Below are 17,460 nucleotides of genomic sequence, written 5' to 3'. Positions count from 1 at the left end.
GACTGTAAGAGCCCGCATGTCACCAACACTATCGCATCCCCGCCCAACTCCGCTCCTCCCTGCAGATGAATCCACTCTTACAAATGTGTTCCATTCCCTTACGTTTAAAATATAATTTTCTTTTTTTTTTTTTTTTGAGACGGAGTCTTGCTCTGTCGCCCAGGCTGGAGTGCAGTGGCCAGATCTCAGCTCGCTGCAAGCTCCGCCTCCCGGGTTTACGCCATTCTCCTGCCTCAGCCTCCCGAGTAGCTGGGACTACAGGCGCCCGCCACCGCGCCCGGCTAGTTTTTTGTATTTTTTAGTAGAGACGGGGTTTCATCGTGTTAGCCAGGATGGTCTCGATCTCCTGACCTCGTGATCCGCCCGTCTCGGCCTCCCAAAGTGCTGGGATTACAGGCTTGAGCCACCGCGCCCGGCCTAAAATATAATTTTCAAAAAAGAAAATAAAAATTTCAAGAATCATATATACAGCTGTGCCGGGTTTGTTGGCTCATGTCTGTAATCCCAGCACTTTGGGAGGACAAGGCGGGCAGATCCCTTGAGGTCAGGAGTTCGAGACCAGCGAGGCCAACATGGTAAAACCCCGTCTCTACCAAAAAATACAAAAATTAGCCAGGAATGGTGGTGCATGCCTGTAATCCCAGCTACTTGGGAGGCTGAGGTGGGAGAATCACTTGAATCCTGGATCTTGCAGTGAGCCAAGATCACGCCACTGCACTCCAGCCTGGGAGACAGAGTAAGAACTTGTCTCAAAAAAAAAAAAAATCATATATTTATGATTATATATAATCCTCTCATCCTCACCCAATCTGAGAAGTCTATCTTTACATTTTGCAAAATTACTGGATATGAAATGAGCCTCCGTGGTAATTTTAGTTTGCATTTCATGGAATGTTTTTTTTTTTTTGGACGGAGTCTTGCTCTGTGCCCAGGCTGGAGCGCAGTGGCGCGATCTCGGCTCACTGCAAGGTCCACCTCCCGGGTTCACGCCATTCTCCAGCCTCAGCCTCCCAAGTAGCTGGGACTACAGATGCCCACCACCACGCCCGGCTAATTTTTTGTATTTTTAGTAGAGACGGGGTTTCACTGTGTTAGCCAGGATGGTCTCGATCTCCTGACTTCGTGATCCGCCCGTCTCGGCCTCCCAAAGTGCTGGGATTACAGACATGGGCCACCGCGCCTGGCGGAATGTGTTTTGAAAGGTTTATCAGCCAATCCTTTTTCCTCTTCTGGGAAATGCCTGCTCATCTCTCTGCCCATTGTTCTACGGATTACTTACCTGTTTCCTCGACATACGCAGAAGTTCTTTAACAGGTATTATGTGTTGAAAATTTCTTTTCCAAGTTTATATGGTTTTTCACTTTTGGTATGTTATTTGTAGATAAGCAGAAGTTTTACATTTTGACATACTTTAGTAGTCTTTTCCTTTGTGGTATATAAAGTACATATTTTAAAAGTCATCCCTTGTTTTATGTAGCTGTGGTTCATGTTCATGGCTCTTTAGGTGTGTTATGTGCATATAACATCACTGATGCATTCTACTGCTAGTAGACATTTGGATTATTTGTAGATTTTGGTTTTAAAAATAATACTAGCATGGATTTTCTTGCACTTGTCTCCTGGTGCACACATCCAAGCATTTTTGGGGGCACGTGCCTGGAGAAGGGTTGCTGAGGCACAGGTGTGCCAAGCTGTCTGCTGAAGTGGGTGTTTCGATTTCCCTCCCCACGGCAGTGTGGGAGACCACTGTGCTGCGAGCCTCCCGCCGGCAGTGGCAGCCTCTCTCTAGCAGGTGTGCATTGGTATTAGGTGAGGTTTTAGATTAGATTTCCCTGGTAACTAATGAGATTAATCACATTTCCATATATTTCTTGGCCACTTGGGTAGGTTCTCGCGTGCATTCAAGTGTGTCACTAGTTCTCTATTGTGCCGCTGCCTCTTTTCTTATGGCTTTGTGATATTTCCCAATATATTCGGAATACAAACCTTTTGTCAGTTACATGTACTGCAGTTATCTTCTCCCACTCAGTGGCTTGCATTTTTACTTTCAACGGTGTCTTCTCATGAATAGAACTAACTGATTTTTGCCAGGCATGGTGGCTCATGCCTGTAATCCCAGCACTTTAGGAGGTCGAGGTGGGTGGATCACCTGAGGTCAGGAGTTCAAGACCAGCCTGGTCAACATGGTGAAACCACATCTCTACTAAAAATACAAAAATTAGCCAGGCGTGGTGGGCACTTGTAATCCCAGCTACTTGGGAGGCTGAGGCAGGAGAATCACTTGACCTAGGGAAGTGGATGCTGCAGTGAGCCAGGATCGAGCCACTGTATTCCAGCCTAGGCAATGGAGCAAGACTCCATCTCACACACACACACACACACACACGAACTTACTGATTTTAACGTGTTTTCTTTTTGTGTGTGTGTGTGTGGTGGTCTCTTAAATAAATCTTTCTTTCCAACTCCAAGTTCCTGAAGCTGTTCTCCCATGTGATCTTCTACAAGCTTTATGGTTTTGCCTTCCCGTGCGATCACCAGTCCATCTGGAATTGCCTGTTGTGAATGGAGTAAAGTAGCAGACACATGTCTTCCCTCTCCTCATACGGGTTTTCTGATTGGACCCCACCACTGACTGAAATCTCCATTCTTCCCCACGGCTCTGTAGGCCCCTTGGCCAGGAAGCACCCACATGCCAGGGGGCTGTTTCTAAACCCACGGCCACTGGTCTCTGTGTGAGAACACTGCACTGTCTTCACCGACGTGAGGTCCTAATCTCAAGAAGAGCAAGTCCTCCCACCAGATTCTTCTTTGAATTATTTGCCATTCTTGGCTCTTTCCCAGATACATTCGAGAATCACTTGGTCAATTCTCATACAAACAAAGCAAAACAGCCCTGCTGGGTGGTCTTCATTAGGATTTCGTTGAACCTCTAGCTCAATGTGCAGAGAGTGTCAGCTCTATAGCAGTGGCCACTCAATCTACGAATATGGTATATCTCTCCTTTTGTTTTCTGTTCTTAGTGCTTTTCAAAAATGTTTTATGGGTGTGTGTGCGTGTGTGTTCGCTCATGTGTATAGAGATCTTGTGTGCATCTTTGTCAGATTTAATCCTAGTATTTGACAGTTGTTTACCTTTTTATTTTCAAGTAGTTTTTGTCTCACAGAAAAGTAACAGAATGAGTATGGGGATTTTCCATAGATGTATAACCTACCCAGCTTCCTCTAAGGTTAACGTTTTCCATAGGGACAATACAAGGATCAGAACCAGGAAATTAACGCTAGCATAAAACCATTAACTAAAGACCTTCTCAGATTCCACCACTTTTTCCAGGATGCCATATTGCCTTTATTTGCTGTTTCTGCATAGTTACCTGCAGTCTGTAACTGTTCCTGTAGTCATTACTTTTCTTTCACGACCTTGACACTTTTGAAGAGTGAGTGTGGATGTGTTGGTGTGCAACTGTGGTCCTGGCGACTCAGGAGGCTGAGGCAGAGAGGTTGAGGCTACAGCGAGCCAAGATCGAGCCACTGCACTCCAGCCTGGCTGACAGAATGAGACCCCCTTTTTTTTTTTAAGACAGTGTCTTGCTCTGTCGCCCAGCTGGAGTGCAATGGCTCGATCTCGGCTCATTGCAACGTCCACCTCCTGGGTTCAAGTGATTCTTCTTGCCTCCACCTCCCCTGTAGCTGGATTACAGGCATGCGCCACCACACCCAGCTAATTTTTGTACTTTTAGTAGAGACAGGATTTCACCATGTTGGCCAGGCTGGTCTCAAACTCCTGACCTCAGGTGATCCGCCCGCCTCGGCCTCCCAAAGTGCTGGGGTTAAAGGTGTGAGCCACTGTGCCCGGCTGAGACTCTGTTTCTAAAAATTAAAAATAAAATAAAGCAGAAATTATGTTGTGTTTTCGACGTACATCATGTCACGGGGTGGTTCTCCGCGAACATCTCACTGCTTGTGATGTTGCCCTCGATCACTTAGTGGGGGGGGCGGGGGGGTTCTGCGAACATCTCACCACTTATGATGCTGCCCTCGATCACTTAGTGGGGGGGCGTTCTGTGAACATCTCACCACTTATGATGCTGCCCTCTATCACTTAGTTGGGGGGGGCGGGGGGGTTCTGTGAACATCTCACCGCTTATGATGCTGCCCTCGATCACTTAGTGGGGGGGCGGGGGGGGGTTCTGTGAACATCTCACCATTTATGATGCTGCCCTCGATCACTTAGTGGGGGGGCAGGGGGGGTTCTGTGAACATCTCACCACTTATGATGCTGCCCTCGATCACTCAGTCGCGGGGCGGAGCGGGGGGGTTCTGCGAACGTCTCACTGCTTTTGATGTTGTACTGAATCACTTAGTTGGGGGGTTTCCGCCGGGTTTCTCCTTTGTAAATGTACTATGTTTTCCTTTTGTGGGTGACACTTATCTTGGGAGAGATATATTGAGACAAGAGAAATTCTGCTTTTCTTCAAACCCACTGAAACATGCGTCGGCGGCTGTCAGCTGCAGCAGCTGCACTTCTTGTGTGCCCGATGGCAATCTGCTCCTTCCCTGCCCCATCCTATACCCATTGATGGGATTCTACTTTCCCTCCACTCCCTCTGGTGTGTATTTAATCCCTTATTTCTATCACTATGGACTCACTGACATTTATTTTGTGGGCTTAATCCAAGTATATGATAGTTTTTTGATGCCAATAATTAAATTTTTTTTGTTGCTTGTGTACAGAAATATACTTTGTGAGTATGAGCTTATATTCAGAACCTTCCCAAGATTGCTTATTGATGATAGTCATTTGTGATGAGTTCTTCTGGATTTTTATGTGCATCATCTGCAAATGAAGATGACTTCGTTTGCTGTCACTCTTTGGAGCTGGGCCCCTGTTCCCATCAGGGTTATTTTATTTTGTGAAGGTTGTGATTCTGACCCAAATAGGGCTACCAGATAAAACAGGGCTCCCATAAACCGGGACATCCATTTAAATTTGAATTTCTCATATATACATATTCTATATGTGTAATATAAAAATATATACATTTTACTGAGATAGGGTCTTGCTCTGTTGTCCAGGCTGGAGTGCAGTGGCATGATCATGGCTCACTGCAGCACTGACCTGGGCTCAAGCCATCTTCCCACCTCAACCTCCGGAGTAACTGGGACTACAGATGTGCACCACCACACCCAGCTAATTTTTAGTTATTTGTAGAGACAGGGGTCTCCCTACGTGGCCCAGGCTAGTCTTGAACTTCTGGGCTCAAGTGATCCTCCCACCTTGGCCTCCCAAAGTGTTGGGATTACAGATGTGAGCCATTGCACCTGGCCCTATATATATATTTTAAAAGAGAGACAGGGTCTCACCATGTTGTCCAGGCTGGCCTCAAACTCCTGGGCTCAAGCAATCCTCCCATCTCAGCCTCCCAATATGCTGGGATTAGAGGAGTGAGCCACTACACTTGGCCTAAATTTGAATTTCAGATAAACAGTGAATAATTTATTTAGTGTATGTCCCCCGAATTGCATCCTGTTTATTAGCTAAATCTTGCAACCCTAAACCCAAGCCATACCCAGTACTCTAAATACAGGTCTGTCCCTTGGGCCATCCCCTGCTGAGCAGCTGACCCTTTGCTCTGGGCCAGGCCAGGCCCAGCTGCCCGAGTCTCCAGGCCAGGCTCACCTTCCTGGTGCTGGGACCACCCTGCTGCACTGTTCTCCTCAAGACCTCATTCTTCACTTCCTCAGTAGCTTTCAATGCCGTCAGACACTTGTTTAAAAAACACTTTGATTCCGTCTGTCTTTTCTGTTGCTGTCACTGGGAAGGCTGCACGTCCTGCCCTGCCAACTCTGCTGCAGAACCACATACTCTTCCTGGCCCACTGTTTTCCCTGCAGAATTTTGTGGACTTTGCTTCATTTTCTTCTAACATTTAGTGTTTCCGTAAAAAGCTTTAGGAGGTGGGTGTGGTGTACAGGCGTGTGCCTGTGGTCCCAGCTACTCGGGAGGCTGAGGTGGGAGGATTGCCGGAACCGGGGAGGTGGAAGCAGCAGTGAGCAGAGATTGTGCCACTGTGCTCCATCCTGGGTGACAGAGTGAGACCCTGTCTCAAAAAGAAAAGAAAAGCCTCAGGAGAGCCGGACTTTCCTCTCATAGGTGCTTTGCTCTTTCTCCTCCGGTGCCTGAAAAACATTTTGTGTTGAGGCTCAACTTCACCGAGTTGTGTCTGATGCCTGTTGTTCATGCCCTTTGTTTTCTGGGATTTTTTCCCCCTTTGGTCTTAAGGTTCATTTCAGGATTTCCTGGATTTTATCTTGAGTGTCTGTTCTTTGTTTCCATTGTCAGGATCTGCATTCTAGACACTCGTTATTCTCATGACTCTATTATCTCTGTCCACTGCCACTCGGTGTCTCGCCCTCCTGACGGTGACTCTCCGTTTATTCCCCTTCACATTGATTTTCCCACATGCACTCAGCTCTCCACCCTGCCCCCTCTGGCTGCTCCGGTCCGTGCCCAGGGCCTGCAGGGCCTTCCGAGTCTCCCAGTCTCGCCTCATCCCACCATTCTGTCCATGTTCCCTGGGAGCCTGGTTGTGGGAATCATAGTACTTGGCTCCCCAGTGGGGACACCTGTGGAGACCCAGCTGAGCTGCCTGCTTGCTTCTGGCCTGGGCTGCCGTGGCCTTCTGCACAGCTGTGGCTCCCTGCTGGGTGCCCACGTGGCCCGACAGCCTCGACCACCACCCCCCACCCCCACCTCTGCCCGTGCCCTGGTGCAAGTCACACCCACGGGGCGCACGCTGAGCGTTCACTGTGGCGGAAGCGCCACAAGCGCCCCATTGCTAGACTCTTAGAAAGCTGCCAGTGTTGTTCCACGTTACAGCAAGGGGCTCAAGCCGGGGAGGCTGAGTGGTGCCGTGACTTCCCGAGACCACTAAGGGCAGGGCTGGGCCCGACGGCCTCTCCTCCGCCCCTTTCCTCCCTACGAGGCGGCTCCAGGCTCGGGCTCAGCGCTCTGTTGCAGCCGCGGTGGGGCGAGGGCGAGGCCGAGTCCGAAGAGGACGGACCTCGCTGGGGCCTGGATGCAGGAGGGGCCTTCGGCTTTCGGGGAGGGAGTCCCGCGGGGGACAGGGCCGCTTCCTCACCGTTCCTCGGGGCTCCCGAGCTGCGGGCTCGGCGGGGCTCGCAGGGTCCCCGGAGGCGTGGGGCAGGGGAGGTTCCCGCAGACGTGGGTCCTCTCCCCGTCCCGGGCTTTCGCGCAGCCTCCTCGTGCGGCCTCTGCGGGCGGGAACTCCGGCTCGGCCGCGTTGGGGGCTTTGAGAGCCGTTTGGGTCCTTCTGTGGGGGCGGGGGCGGGGCCGGCTCCACTCCCAGCGGCGCAGCCGGCGTGGCTGGAGGCGAGAACGCGCCCGCGTGAGCCTCTCCCCACCCCAGGGGCTGCCGAGGACCGAGCGGAGGACCGAGCGGAGGACCGAGCGGCCAGAGCGATCCAGGGCGCCTTCCGGCAGCTCCGGGCCAGGAGGGAGCTCGCCCGCCGCCGGGAGGAGCGCCGGGAGTACCTGGAGCAGATGGAGAAGCTGCAGAGGGAGGTGAGGACGGGCGGCCGCGACCCCCGGGGGCCAGGGCAGGAGGCAGGAGGAAATGGCGAAGCAGGGTGCGTGGAGGGGGGTGTGGAGCTCAGGCTGGGCTCCGACCTCAGAGGCGTGGACGGTGGCCTCGGGGCTCCGGGCGGTGGCGCGGGGCGGGCGGTGACTTCGGGCGGGCGCCTCCCAGGCCTACCTGGCCCTGGTGCGCCGGGAGCAGGAGGCCGCGCGGCGGCAGCGCGAGCAGGAGGAGGCGGCGCAGCGGGAGCGGCGGGAGGAGCTGCAGCGTCGCCGCCGCCTGCTGGACGCCGCCTTCGACGGGGACGTGGGCGAGATCCGAGCGGTGCTGAAGGAGGTCAGCGGGGGCGGGAGAAGGGCGGGGGCGGGGGGTGGGGGTGGAGTGGGAGGAGCGGGGAGCAGTGACTGCGGCGGGCGGCGCAGGTGGAGCAGCTGCTGACCCGCGAGGGCGTGGGCCATGACGAGGCAGGCAAGGCGCGGCGGCTGCAGCGACGCGTGGCTCTGGTGGAGTGCGAGGACAGCCACGGGAACACGCCGCTGTCCGAGGCGGCCGCGGGCGGGCAGCCCCTGGCCATCCAGCTGCTGGCCGAGCTCGGCGCCAGCCCCAACAGCAAGGTGGGCGCCGTGGGCTGCGGGCCGAAGCGCGGGGCCTCCTTCCCCCAGGGACAAGGCCTGGATCTTGCTCAGGGAGCCCATCTTACAGGGCGCTTTCGGTCGGACGCCACTGTACCGCGCAGCCTTTGGGGGCCACCTGGCAGCTGTGGAGGTGCTTCTGAAGCTCGGAGCAGACCCCCGGGTGTACGCAGAGGACGGGAACACCCCTGAGCAGGTGTGGGCCCAGGAGGTGTGGGCCAGGCAGGTGTGCGCCCCGGGAGGTGTGGGTACCGGGAGGTGTGGGCCAGGCAGGTGTGAGTCTGGCAGGTGCACACCCACGCAGGACAAGGCTTACCCCGCCGGCTCGGTCTCTGAAAGCTGTCAGAAGCCTGAGTGACACTGCTAGAGCTGTTTCCTAGCCCCGCCTTGCCCCATTCCCTTCCTAAAGGTCCTGACTTTAAAGCCTTGTCTGCAATGGAAGTGGCAGCGACTCCCATTTTGTGAATGCCTTTGGTGTCGGGTTTTGTGTCATTTCCTTCCATGCTTTGCCTGAGGAAGTGGTGTTACTGATGGAGAAACTGAGGCTGGTGATTCCAGGGTTGGCAGAGCTCACGGCACTGGCGGCAGCACGGGGCCCACCCATCAGGCCTCTCGCTGTCAGCACTCCGGTTTGCCAGAGAACTTGAGCCACACAGCCCAGCCACAGAGCTCCTGCCTAGAACCTTTGGGCTATGTTAGAAATGACAGTCTGACTGGCTGGGCGCGGTGGCTCACGCCTGTAATCCCAGCACTTTGGGAGGCTGAGGCGGGCGGATCACTTGAGCTCAGGAGCTTGAGAGCATCCTGGCCAACATGGTGAAACACCATCTCTACTGAAAATACAAAAATTAGCCGGGCATGGTGGCACACGCCTATAGTCCCAGCTACTTGAGAGGCTGAGGCAGGAGAATCGTTTGAACCCGGGAGGTGAAGGTTGCAGTGAGCTGAGATTGCGCCACTGCACTCCTGCCTGGGCGACAGAGTGAGACTCAAAAAAAAAAAAAAAAAAAAAAAAGCAGAGTCTGCCCTGGGCCAGGCTGGAGACACACTGCCTGGACTTGTCCTGGGCCCAGGAGTAGGGTGGGGTGAGGCTGACTCCACCTGTTGGAGCAGTGGCTGGAAAACCAGACCACGAACCTTGCCTGCCTTAGTTTTATTTAAATCAACTTAATTTGGATCCCAGTCCCTCTCCCATCTCAGTCATTATGTTCCCCCAACCCACCCTAACCTCACCCCACTTCCCACGCAAGTCTGGAGGTGCTGCTTGGAGCCTGGGTTCTGCCTGGGGCCCACGGGAGACACCTGGGAGATGCATCCACTGGACCACTGCCAGAGTCTTTGCCCAGCCGGGGACCCACCCCCAGACTCTCCTCCTGTAGGTGCTGCCTGGGAGCCTGTCCTGCCCCTCTCTTCTTTCTCCTTGTCTGCAAAGGGTCCTTCTTCCTGGGTTGGAGGGGAGGGGCAGGGCCGAGGCGGTGGGCTTAGGGAGGGGCTGAGGATACAGTGAGGTGTCCAGAGGTGCAAGTGGGAGTCAGGGGTGCTGGGGTGTCCAGCAGACCTGCTGCCTGGGGCATGGTGGCCCGGAGAGCTGAGAAGGGCAGCAACTGGGGGTGCTGGGGGAGCCCTTGGGTGCCAGGGGACTGTGTGTTCGCTCCATGGTGCTGGAGCGTTGGCCATCCACAGGCAAAGGGGTTAGTGTGGACCTGAACCACACACCCTGTAAAAGATTAACTCAAAGTGGATTATAGATTTAAATGTAAAGGGTAAAACTACAAAACTTTTAGAAGAACACATAGGAGAAAATCTTGGCTGGGCGCGGTGGCTCAAGCCTGTAATCCCAGCACTTTGGGAGGCCGAGATGGGCGGATCACGAGGTCAGGAGATCAAGACCATCCTGGCTAACACGGTGAAACCCCGTCTCTACTAAAAAATACAAAAAACTAGCCGGGCAAGGTGGCGGGCGCCTGTCGTCCCAGCTACTCGGGAAGCTGAGGCAGGAGAATGGCGGGAACCCAGGAGGCAGAGCTTGCAGTGAGCTGAGATCTGGCCACTGCACTCCAGCCTTGGTGACAGAGCGACACTCCATCTCAAAAAAAAAAAAAAAAAATAGAAAAGAAAATCTTTGGGGCCTAGGACTTGGAGGGATTCTTAGACACGACACAAAAAGCACAATCCAAAAAAAAAAAAAAGATAAACGGAACTTCATCAGAATGTAAAATGTTTGCTTTGTAAAAGACCTGTCAAGAAGCCACAGGCAGGAGTAAACATTTGTGAACTGCGCATCTGACAAGGGATGTGTGTCTAGAACATAGAAACAACTCACATCGCAACAGCAATAAAACACACAATCTAGGTATAAACTGAGCAAGGACCTGAAGGGAAATTTCACTGAAGAGGATGTAATGATGGCAGATGAACACCCTAGGAGGTGTTGCACACCAGCTCACACCTCCCAGGACAGCCCAGCTCAAACTAGTGCTGGGCCGAACGTGGGCAGGGATGTGGGGAAGCTGGCCCTGCCACACCTCGCTGGAGGGACGCAGCACAGTACAGCCGCTCTTGCAGATACGCGGGCGGTTTCTTAAAAAGCAAACACATTTACCGTGTAGCACAGCATCAGACTCCTAGACATTTGCTCCGGTAAAAGGAAAACTAAGTCCACACAAAAATGTGTACACAGATGTTCACAGCAGCTTTATTTACAATGGCCAAGAAGTGGAAAGGGCCCAGATGTCCTCCAGCGGGTGAGTGGTTCCACAGGCTTGGTGCATTCCTGCCGCGAAACACGCTTGGCAAGAAGACGGTGTGAATGCATGATCCATGCAACAAGTAGCAACGTGAGAAGCCGGAAGGGAGCTTCACAGAGTGGGGGAGAAGGTCACAGACTGTGTGTTGCATTCATACAACACACTCACATGACAACATTGTGGAGACAGAGGACAGATCAGAGGCCTACAGGGGTTACAAATGGGAGTGGGGGCAGGCAAAGGGGGAAGAGATGGGGCCGATTGGGCAGGAGTAGCACAAGAGACCCTTGGGGTGATGGGACAGTCCTGCATATTTTTTTTTTTTTTGAGAGGGAGTTTGGCTCTGTCGCCCAGGTTGGAGTGCAGAGGCCGGATCTCAGCTCACTGCAAGCTCCGCCTCCCGGGTTCACGCCATTCTCCTGCCTCAGCCTCCCGAGTAGCTGGGACTACAGGCGCCTGCCACCTCGCCCGGCTAGTTTTTTTTTGTATTTTTTAGTAGAGATGGGGTTTCACCGTGTTAGCCAGGATGGTCTTGATCTCCCGACCTCGTGATCCGCCCGTCTCGGCCTCCCAAAGTGCTGGGATTACAGGCTTGAGCCACTGCGCCCGACCCAGTCCTGCATCTTGATTATGATGGTCGTTAACGCAAAACTGGACATGTGAGAAAACTGTAGTGATACACAAATGCACACACACATGAGGATGCGAAATCAAAATCCACTGTGAGCGCTGTGGATTGTACTATGTCAGTATCCTAGTTTGTATGTTGTACTGAAATTAGCTAAGACGCCATCATTGGGGGAGCTTGTTAAGGGTATATGGGAAACTCTACTATTTTTGCAACTGCGTGTAAATCTATATTTCAAAATAAAAATTTAGCAAAATCACCAGGCAAGCTAAAACAACAACAAAACAAAACAAAACACACACACCAGAAAAATGATCCAGAGTGAAGAGAACAATCAATCAAAACAGACTCAAGGATGACCCAGGTGATGGAATTAGTAGACAAGAACATTAAAAGTTATTATAGCTGAGGCCGGGCATGCTGGCTCACGCCTGTCATCCCAGGACTATGGGAGGCTGAGGCAGGCAGATCACAAGGTCAGGAGTTTGAGACCAGCCTGGCCAACATGGTGAAACCCTGTCTCTACTAAAAATACAAAAATTAGCTGGGTGTGGTGGTACGCACCTGTAATCCCAGCTACTTAGGAGGCTGAGGAAGAAGTGCTTGAACTTGGGAGATGGAGATTGCAGTGAACTGAGATCACACCACTGCGCTTCAGCCTGGGCGACAGAGTGAGACTCTGCCTCAAAAAAAAAAAAAAAAAAATATATATATATATATATATATATACACACACACACACACACATATAGCTGTATTACACACACACACACTCATATACTTTTAGAGATGAAAACTGCAATGTCTGAGATGAAAACTACATTGATACACCGGATGGGATTAATGGAAGATGCAGATTAGACACTGAAGAAAATTAGTTAATCTGAAGATATAGCAATAGAAACTATCCAAAATGAAACACAAAGAGAAAAAGAAGGTTGAAAAAAATTGAGCAGGGCTGGGCGCGGTGTCTTACGCCTGTAATCCCAGCACTTTGGGAGGCCGAGAAGGGCGAATCACAAGGTCAGGAGATCGAGACCATCCTGGCTAACATGGTGAAACCCCATCTCCACTGAAAATAGAAAAAATTAGCCAGGCGTGGTGGTGGGCGCCTGTAGTCCAGCTACTTGGGAGGCTGAGGCAGGAGAATGGCATGAACCCGGGAGGCGGAGCTTGCAGTGAGCCGAGATTGTGCCACTGCACTCCAGCCTGGGCAACAGAGCGACACTCTGTCTAAAAAAAAAAAAAGAAAAAGAAAAAAATTGAGCAAAAACGTCTGTTTCCAAGATGGAGTAACAGGAACCTGATTTATCCTCTCACTTCAAACAAGAACAAATTCAAGACAGAATATAGGAAATAAAGGTTTCCAAGACATTGGACATCAGGCAACAAATCAGAAAGAGATCTCCAGGAGGCTGAAAATAAGCGAAGTGAGCCATAAGATTGTCCCAGTTTACCACCTTAAGAGAAATTTCAGGGTGTAGTATAGGAAGGGGGAACCCAGACAGAGCCAGGCATATTCTGTGAATTAAGGAGACAAGAGTTCAGAATTCAAGGATACTGAGGCAGCAGGAGATCACCAGTGCTAGAGGGAAGAGAGCTGAAGAAAGAACCCTAGAGACGTGGACATGATCCCCGTTGGTCATTCATTGGATCCCCTGTGGTCATTAGTTGTAGCTAATAAGGCATATTATTAGGCAAATATAAGGAATATTTAATGGCTCCTATACGTGAGGAGACTGCTCAAGGTGACTTCTGAGAAGCGTGAAGGAAGCAGTGCCTACTCCCGTCAGCCAGAGTGAGAAATCCATGATTCACAGGGCACTGGGTGGAGTTCTCAGAAGGAGCTTGGCTCAGTGGTGAGGGAAAATTATTCCTAGAATAAACGCTGCTCTGGTCCAGCCTAATCAATTACAAAGCAAGACCCAAAGGATGAAACACCCCAAGCAACTGAACTGTATCCCAGAATAAAATTCAAGAAGACTTACATTAAAAAAAAAAAACAGCTCCTAACAAGGCAAAATACATAATGTGTGGCATTCAACCAGAGATTACCAAGCATGCAAAGAGGTGGAAAAATATGACCTATAATGAGAAAAGTCAACCAATCAAGAGACACCCAGAACGGACGCAAATGTTAGAATTAGCAGACGTTAAAACAGACATTATAACTGTATTTCAGACTTTCAAACAACTACAGACATGGAAGATATGAAGACTCAAACTGAAATTCTAGAGATAAAGCTATACTGTCTGAAATAAAAAGCTCCCTGGATGGGATTGATGTCAGAATAGATGCTGTGGAAATAATTATTAGTGAATATAACACAGTAATAGAAACTACCCAAAATTAAAGCACACAGAACAGAAATCCCCCAAATGAAAAGAGCATTAATGAGCTGTAGGACAGTTTTTATTAAAAGTTTTTATTTTATGGATTTAAGGGACATCAGTGCAATTTTGTTTGTTTTGATTTTTTTTTTTTTTTTTTTTTTTTGCAGCCAGAATCTCACCCTGTCACCCAAGCTGGAGTGCAGTGGCGCAATGTTGGCTCACTACAACTTCTGCCTCCCGGGTATGAGAAACAAACTTACGAATTTAAACCCAAGAATGGGCTTAAAGACCTGGAGAACAGGCCAGGCGCGGTGGCTCAAGCCTGTAATCCCAGCACTTTGGGAGGCTGAGACGGGCGGATCACGAGGTCAGGAGTTAGACACCATCCTGGCTAACACAGTGAAACCCCGCCTCTACTGAAAATACAAAAAACTAGCCGGGCGTGGTGGCGGGCGCCTATAGTCCCAGCTACTCGGGAGGCTGAGGCAGGAGAATGGAGTGAACCCGGGAGGCGGAGCTTGCAGTGAGCCGAGATCGAGCCACTGCACTCCAGCCTGGGCGACAGAGCGAGACTCCGTTTCAAAAACAAAACAAAACAAACAAAGACCTGGAGAACAGTGAAAGTGAGACTTTTAATGATAGTTTTGAAAGATGGGGTGTTTGATGAGCAGGCACACTTAGCACAGTTTTAACAAGCTCTTTGTTGAATTAATAAACTAACCCCCATGTTTCCCCTTAAAAAGAAAAAAAGTAAAAGCATAGTAGAGACCTCACCCAATGCAAGGCCCTGGGACCCCCTAACACGCTCCCCCCGCCATACATCTCACAAAGAGGACAGGGAGACCAGGGGGCAACAGGAAGGCCAGAGGAGGAGGAATCTGGGGGTCATGATGGAGCTAAACCCAGTGCTCCCATAAGTCCTTATCCAACTTGAGGAAAAAAAAAATAAAACAATGGAAGAAGCACATGAAAAATTTCCCTATTCCTTCCAAACTAAATGTCTAATGTGTACCCTCTTGGAAAAGTCCCTGTGAGGCGGGAAAGTTGGATTTGGGACTGTGCCTCTATCAAGCACTGAGGTTAGGAATTTTAAACAGAAAATGACCCCACTCTTGAAAAACCCCTTCAGTTTAGCAAAGCAGCTAAATCAATTTTTAAAACCCAATTTTTATACTTGGGCTAAAGTAATGTCAATCACAAATATTTCTGTTTACTGGGAAAGAGGAATAATTAAAAGGCAGCCGTGAAGAAAACCATGCCAAGACACATCAGATACAATTTCTCAAAGCCAGTAAGAAGGAGAAAACCTTAAAAGTGGCCAGAGGAAACAAGATAAAAGTCACAGCAATTTTTTTTTTTTTTTTTTTTTTTGAGACAGAGTCTTGCGCTGTCGCCCAGGCTGGGGTGCAATGGTGCAATCTTGGCTCACTGCAACTTCCACCTCCCGGGTTCAAGCGATTCTCGTGCCTCCGCCTCCCGAGTAGCTGGAATTACGGATGCCCACCACCGTGCCTAATTTTTTGTATTTTTGTAGAGATGGGGTTTCACCATATTGCCCAGGCTGGTTTTGAACTCCTGAGCTCAGGTATCCACCCACCTCAGCCTCCCAAAACAGCAAACTACTTATTGGAAACTGCCAGTGAGGGTCAGTGGAGTGATGCATGGGGAGCCCCACAAGAAAGGCCTGGCGGCCCTGTCATCCTGGAGTTCTGGGTCCAGTGGAAACAGCGTTCAAAAATGAAGGCAAAATCAAGAGTTTCGGACATACAAGAGTTGAAAGAATTCATCACCAGCAGACTCACACTATAAGAAATGTTAATGAAAGTCCTCCTGGTGGAAGAAAAGGGGCACGAGATGGCAATATGGCTCTGCCCAAAGGCATGAGACACCAGGAAGGGAACCCCACAGAAATGCGGAAGATAGTGTCTTATTTGCATTGACTTAAAATATAGTCGAAGAAACAAAAATAATGGTGGGCCAGGAGTAGTGACTCATGCCTGGAATTCCAGGACTTTAGAAGGCCAAGTTGGGAGGATCGCTTGAGCTCAGGAGTTGGAGACCAGCCTGGCAACATGAGACTCCCCTCTCTTTTTTTTTTTTTTTTTTTTGAGACAGAATTTCGCTCTGTCACCCAGGCTGGGGTGCAGTGGCCGGATCTCAGCTCACTGCAAGCTCCGCCTCCCGGGTTTAGGCCATTCTCCTGCCTCAGACTCCCGAGTAGCTGGGACTACAGGCGCCCGCCACCTCGCCTGGCTAGTTTTTTGTATTTTTTAGTAGAGACGGGGTTTCACCGTGTTAGCCAGGATGGTCTCGATCTCCTGACCTCGTGATCCGCCCGTCTCGGCCTCCCAAAGTGCTGGGATTACAGGCTTGAGCCACCGCGCCCGGCCTGAGACTCCCCTCTCTTAAAAAAAAAAAAAAAAAGGCCGGGCGCGGTGGCTCAAGCCTGTAATCCCAGCACTTTGGGAGGCCGAGGCGGGTGGATCACGAGGTCAGGAGATCGAGACTATCCTGGCTAACATGGTGAAACCCCGTCTCTACTAAAAATACAAAAAAAAAAAAAAAAAAAAACTAGCCGGGCGTGGTGGTGGGCGCCTGTAGTCCCAGCTACTTGGGAGGCTGAGGCGGGAGAATGGCGTGAACCCGGGAGGCGGAGCTTGCAGTGAGCCGAGATCCGGCCACTGCACTCCAGCCTGGGAGACACAGCGAGACTCTGTCTCAAAAAAAAAAAAAAAAAAAAAAAAAAAATTAGCCAGGCATGGTAGCATGTGCCTGTGGTCCCAGCTACTTGGGAAACTGAAGGGGAAGGATCACTTGAACCCAGGAGATGGAGGCTGCAGTGAGATGTGATTGTGCCACTGTCCTCCAGCCTGGGCAACAGAGCAAGACCCTATATAAGACATATATATATATATATGATGATAATTGGCTGGGCACAGTGGCTCACACCTGTAATCCTAGCACTTTGGGAAGCTGAGGTGGGTAGGTCACCTGAGGTCAGGAGTTTGAGACCAGCCTGGCTAACATGGCGAAACCCTGTCTCTACTAAAAATACAAAAATTAGCCGGGCATGGTGGCGGCGCCTGTGGTCCCAGGTGCTCAGGGGGTTGAGGCAGGAGAATTGCTTGAATCAGGGAGGCGGAGGCTGCAGTGAGCTGAGCTGAGATCGCACCACTGCACTCCAGCCTGGGCGACAGAACAAGACTCCGTCTCAAAAAAACAAAACAAAACAAAAAACACCAAAAAAAAAAAAAAAAAAAAATCCCAAAATATACCAGAAAGGCTGGGAGGGGTAAATAGAAGTGTATTGTCTCAAGGTTCTTATATGTGCAATGGTTTAATATCATTAGAAAGTAGATTGTGGCTGGGTGCGGTGCCTCAAGCCTGTAATCCCAGCACTTTGGGAGGCCGAGACGGGCGGATCACGAGGTCGGGAGATCGAGACCATCCTGGCTAACACAGTGAAACCCCGTCTCTACTAAAAAATACAAAAAAAAAACTAGCCAGGCGAGGTGGCGGGCGCCTG

At 50.7% G+C, this 17,460-nt stretch overlaps 1 protein-coding gene across 10 annotated transcripts in view; it reads left to right on the top strand.

The window, feature by feature from the left end:
- The window catches only part of LOC105488463 (IQ motif and ankyrin repeat containing 1), a 63,309-nt gene that overhangs the window by 30,806 nt on the left and 15,043 nt on the right, over positions 1–17,460 (top strand). For 7 of the 10 annotated variants that reach the window (XM_071067635.1, XM_071067637.1, XM_071067639.1 and 4 more), the window contains exons 4-7: positions 7,426–7,580; positions 7,765–7,929; positions 8,016–8,207; positions 8,296–8,451. In XM_071067635.1, coding sequence (XP_070923736.1) covers positions 7,426–7,580; positions 7,765–7,929; positions 8,016–8,207; positions 8,296–8,451 — 668 coding nt within the window. The remainder of the gene's footprint in view (positions 1–7,425; positions 7,581–7,764; positions 7,930–8,015; positions 8,208–8,295; positions 8,452–17,460) is intronic. The other 3 variants (XM_071067640.1, XM_011752539.3, XM_071067638.1) reach the window with 2 other exon arrangements.

This window comes from Macaca nemestrina, chromosome 8, assembly GCF_043159975.1.
Source record: "Macaca nemestrina isolate mMacNem1 chromosome 8, mMacNem.hap1, whole genome shotgun sequence".
Lineage (NCBI taxonomy): Eukaryota > Metazoa > Chordata > Mammalia > Primates > Cercopithecidae > Macaca > Macaca nemestrina.
Note: the sequence above shows the minus strand (reverse complement) of the source record. Positions and strands in the feature narration are given on the sequence as shown.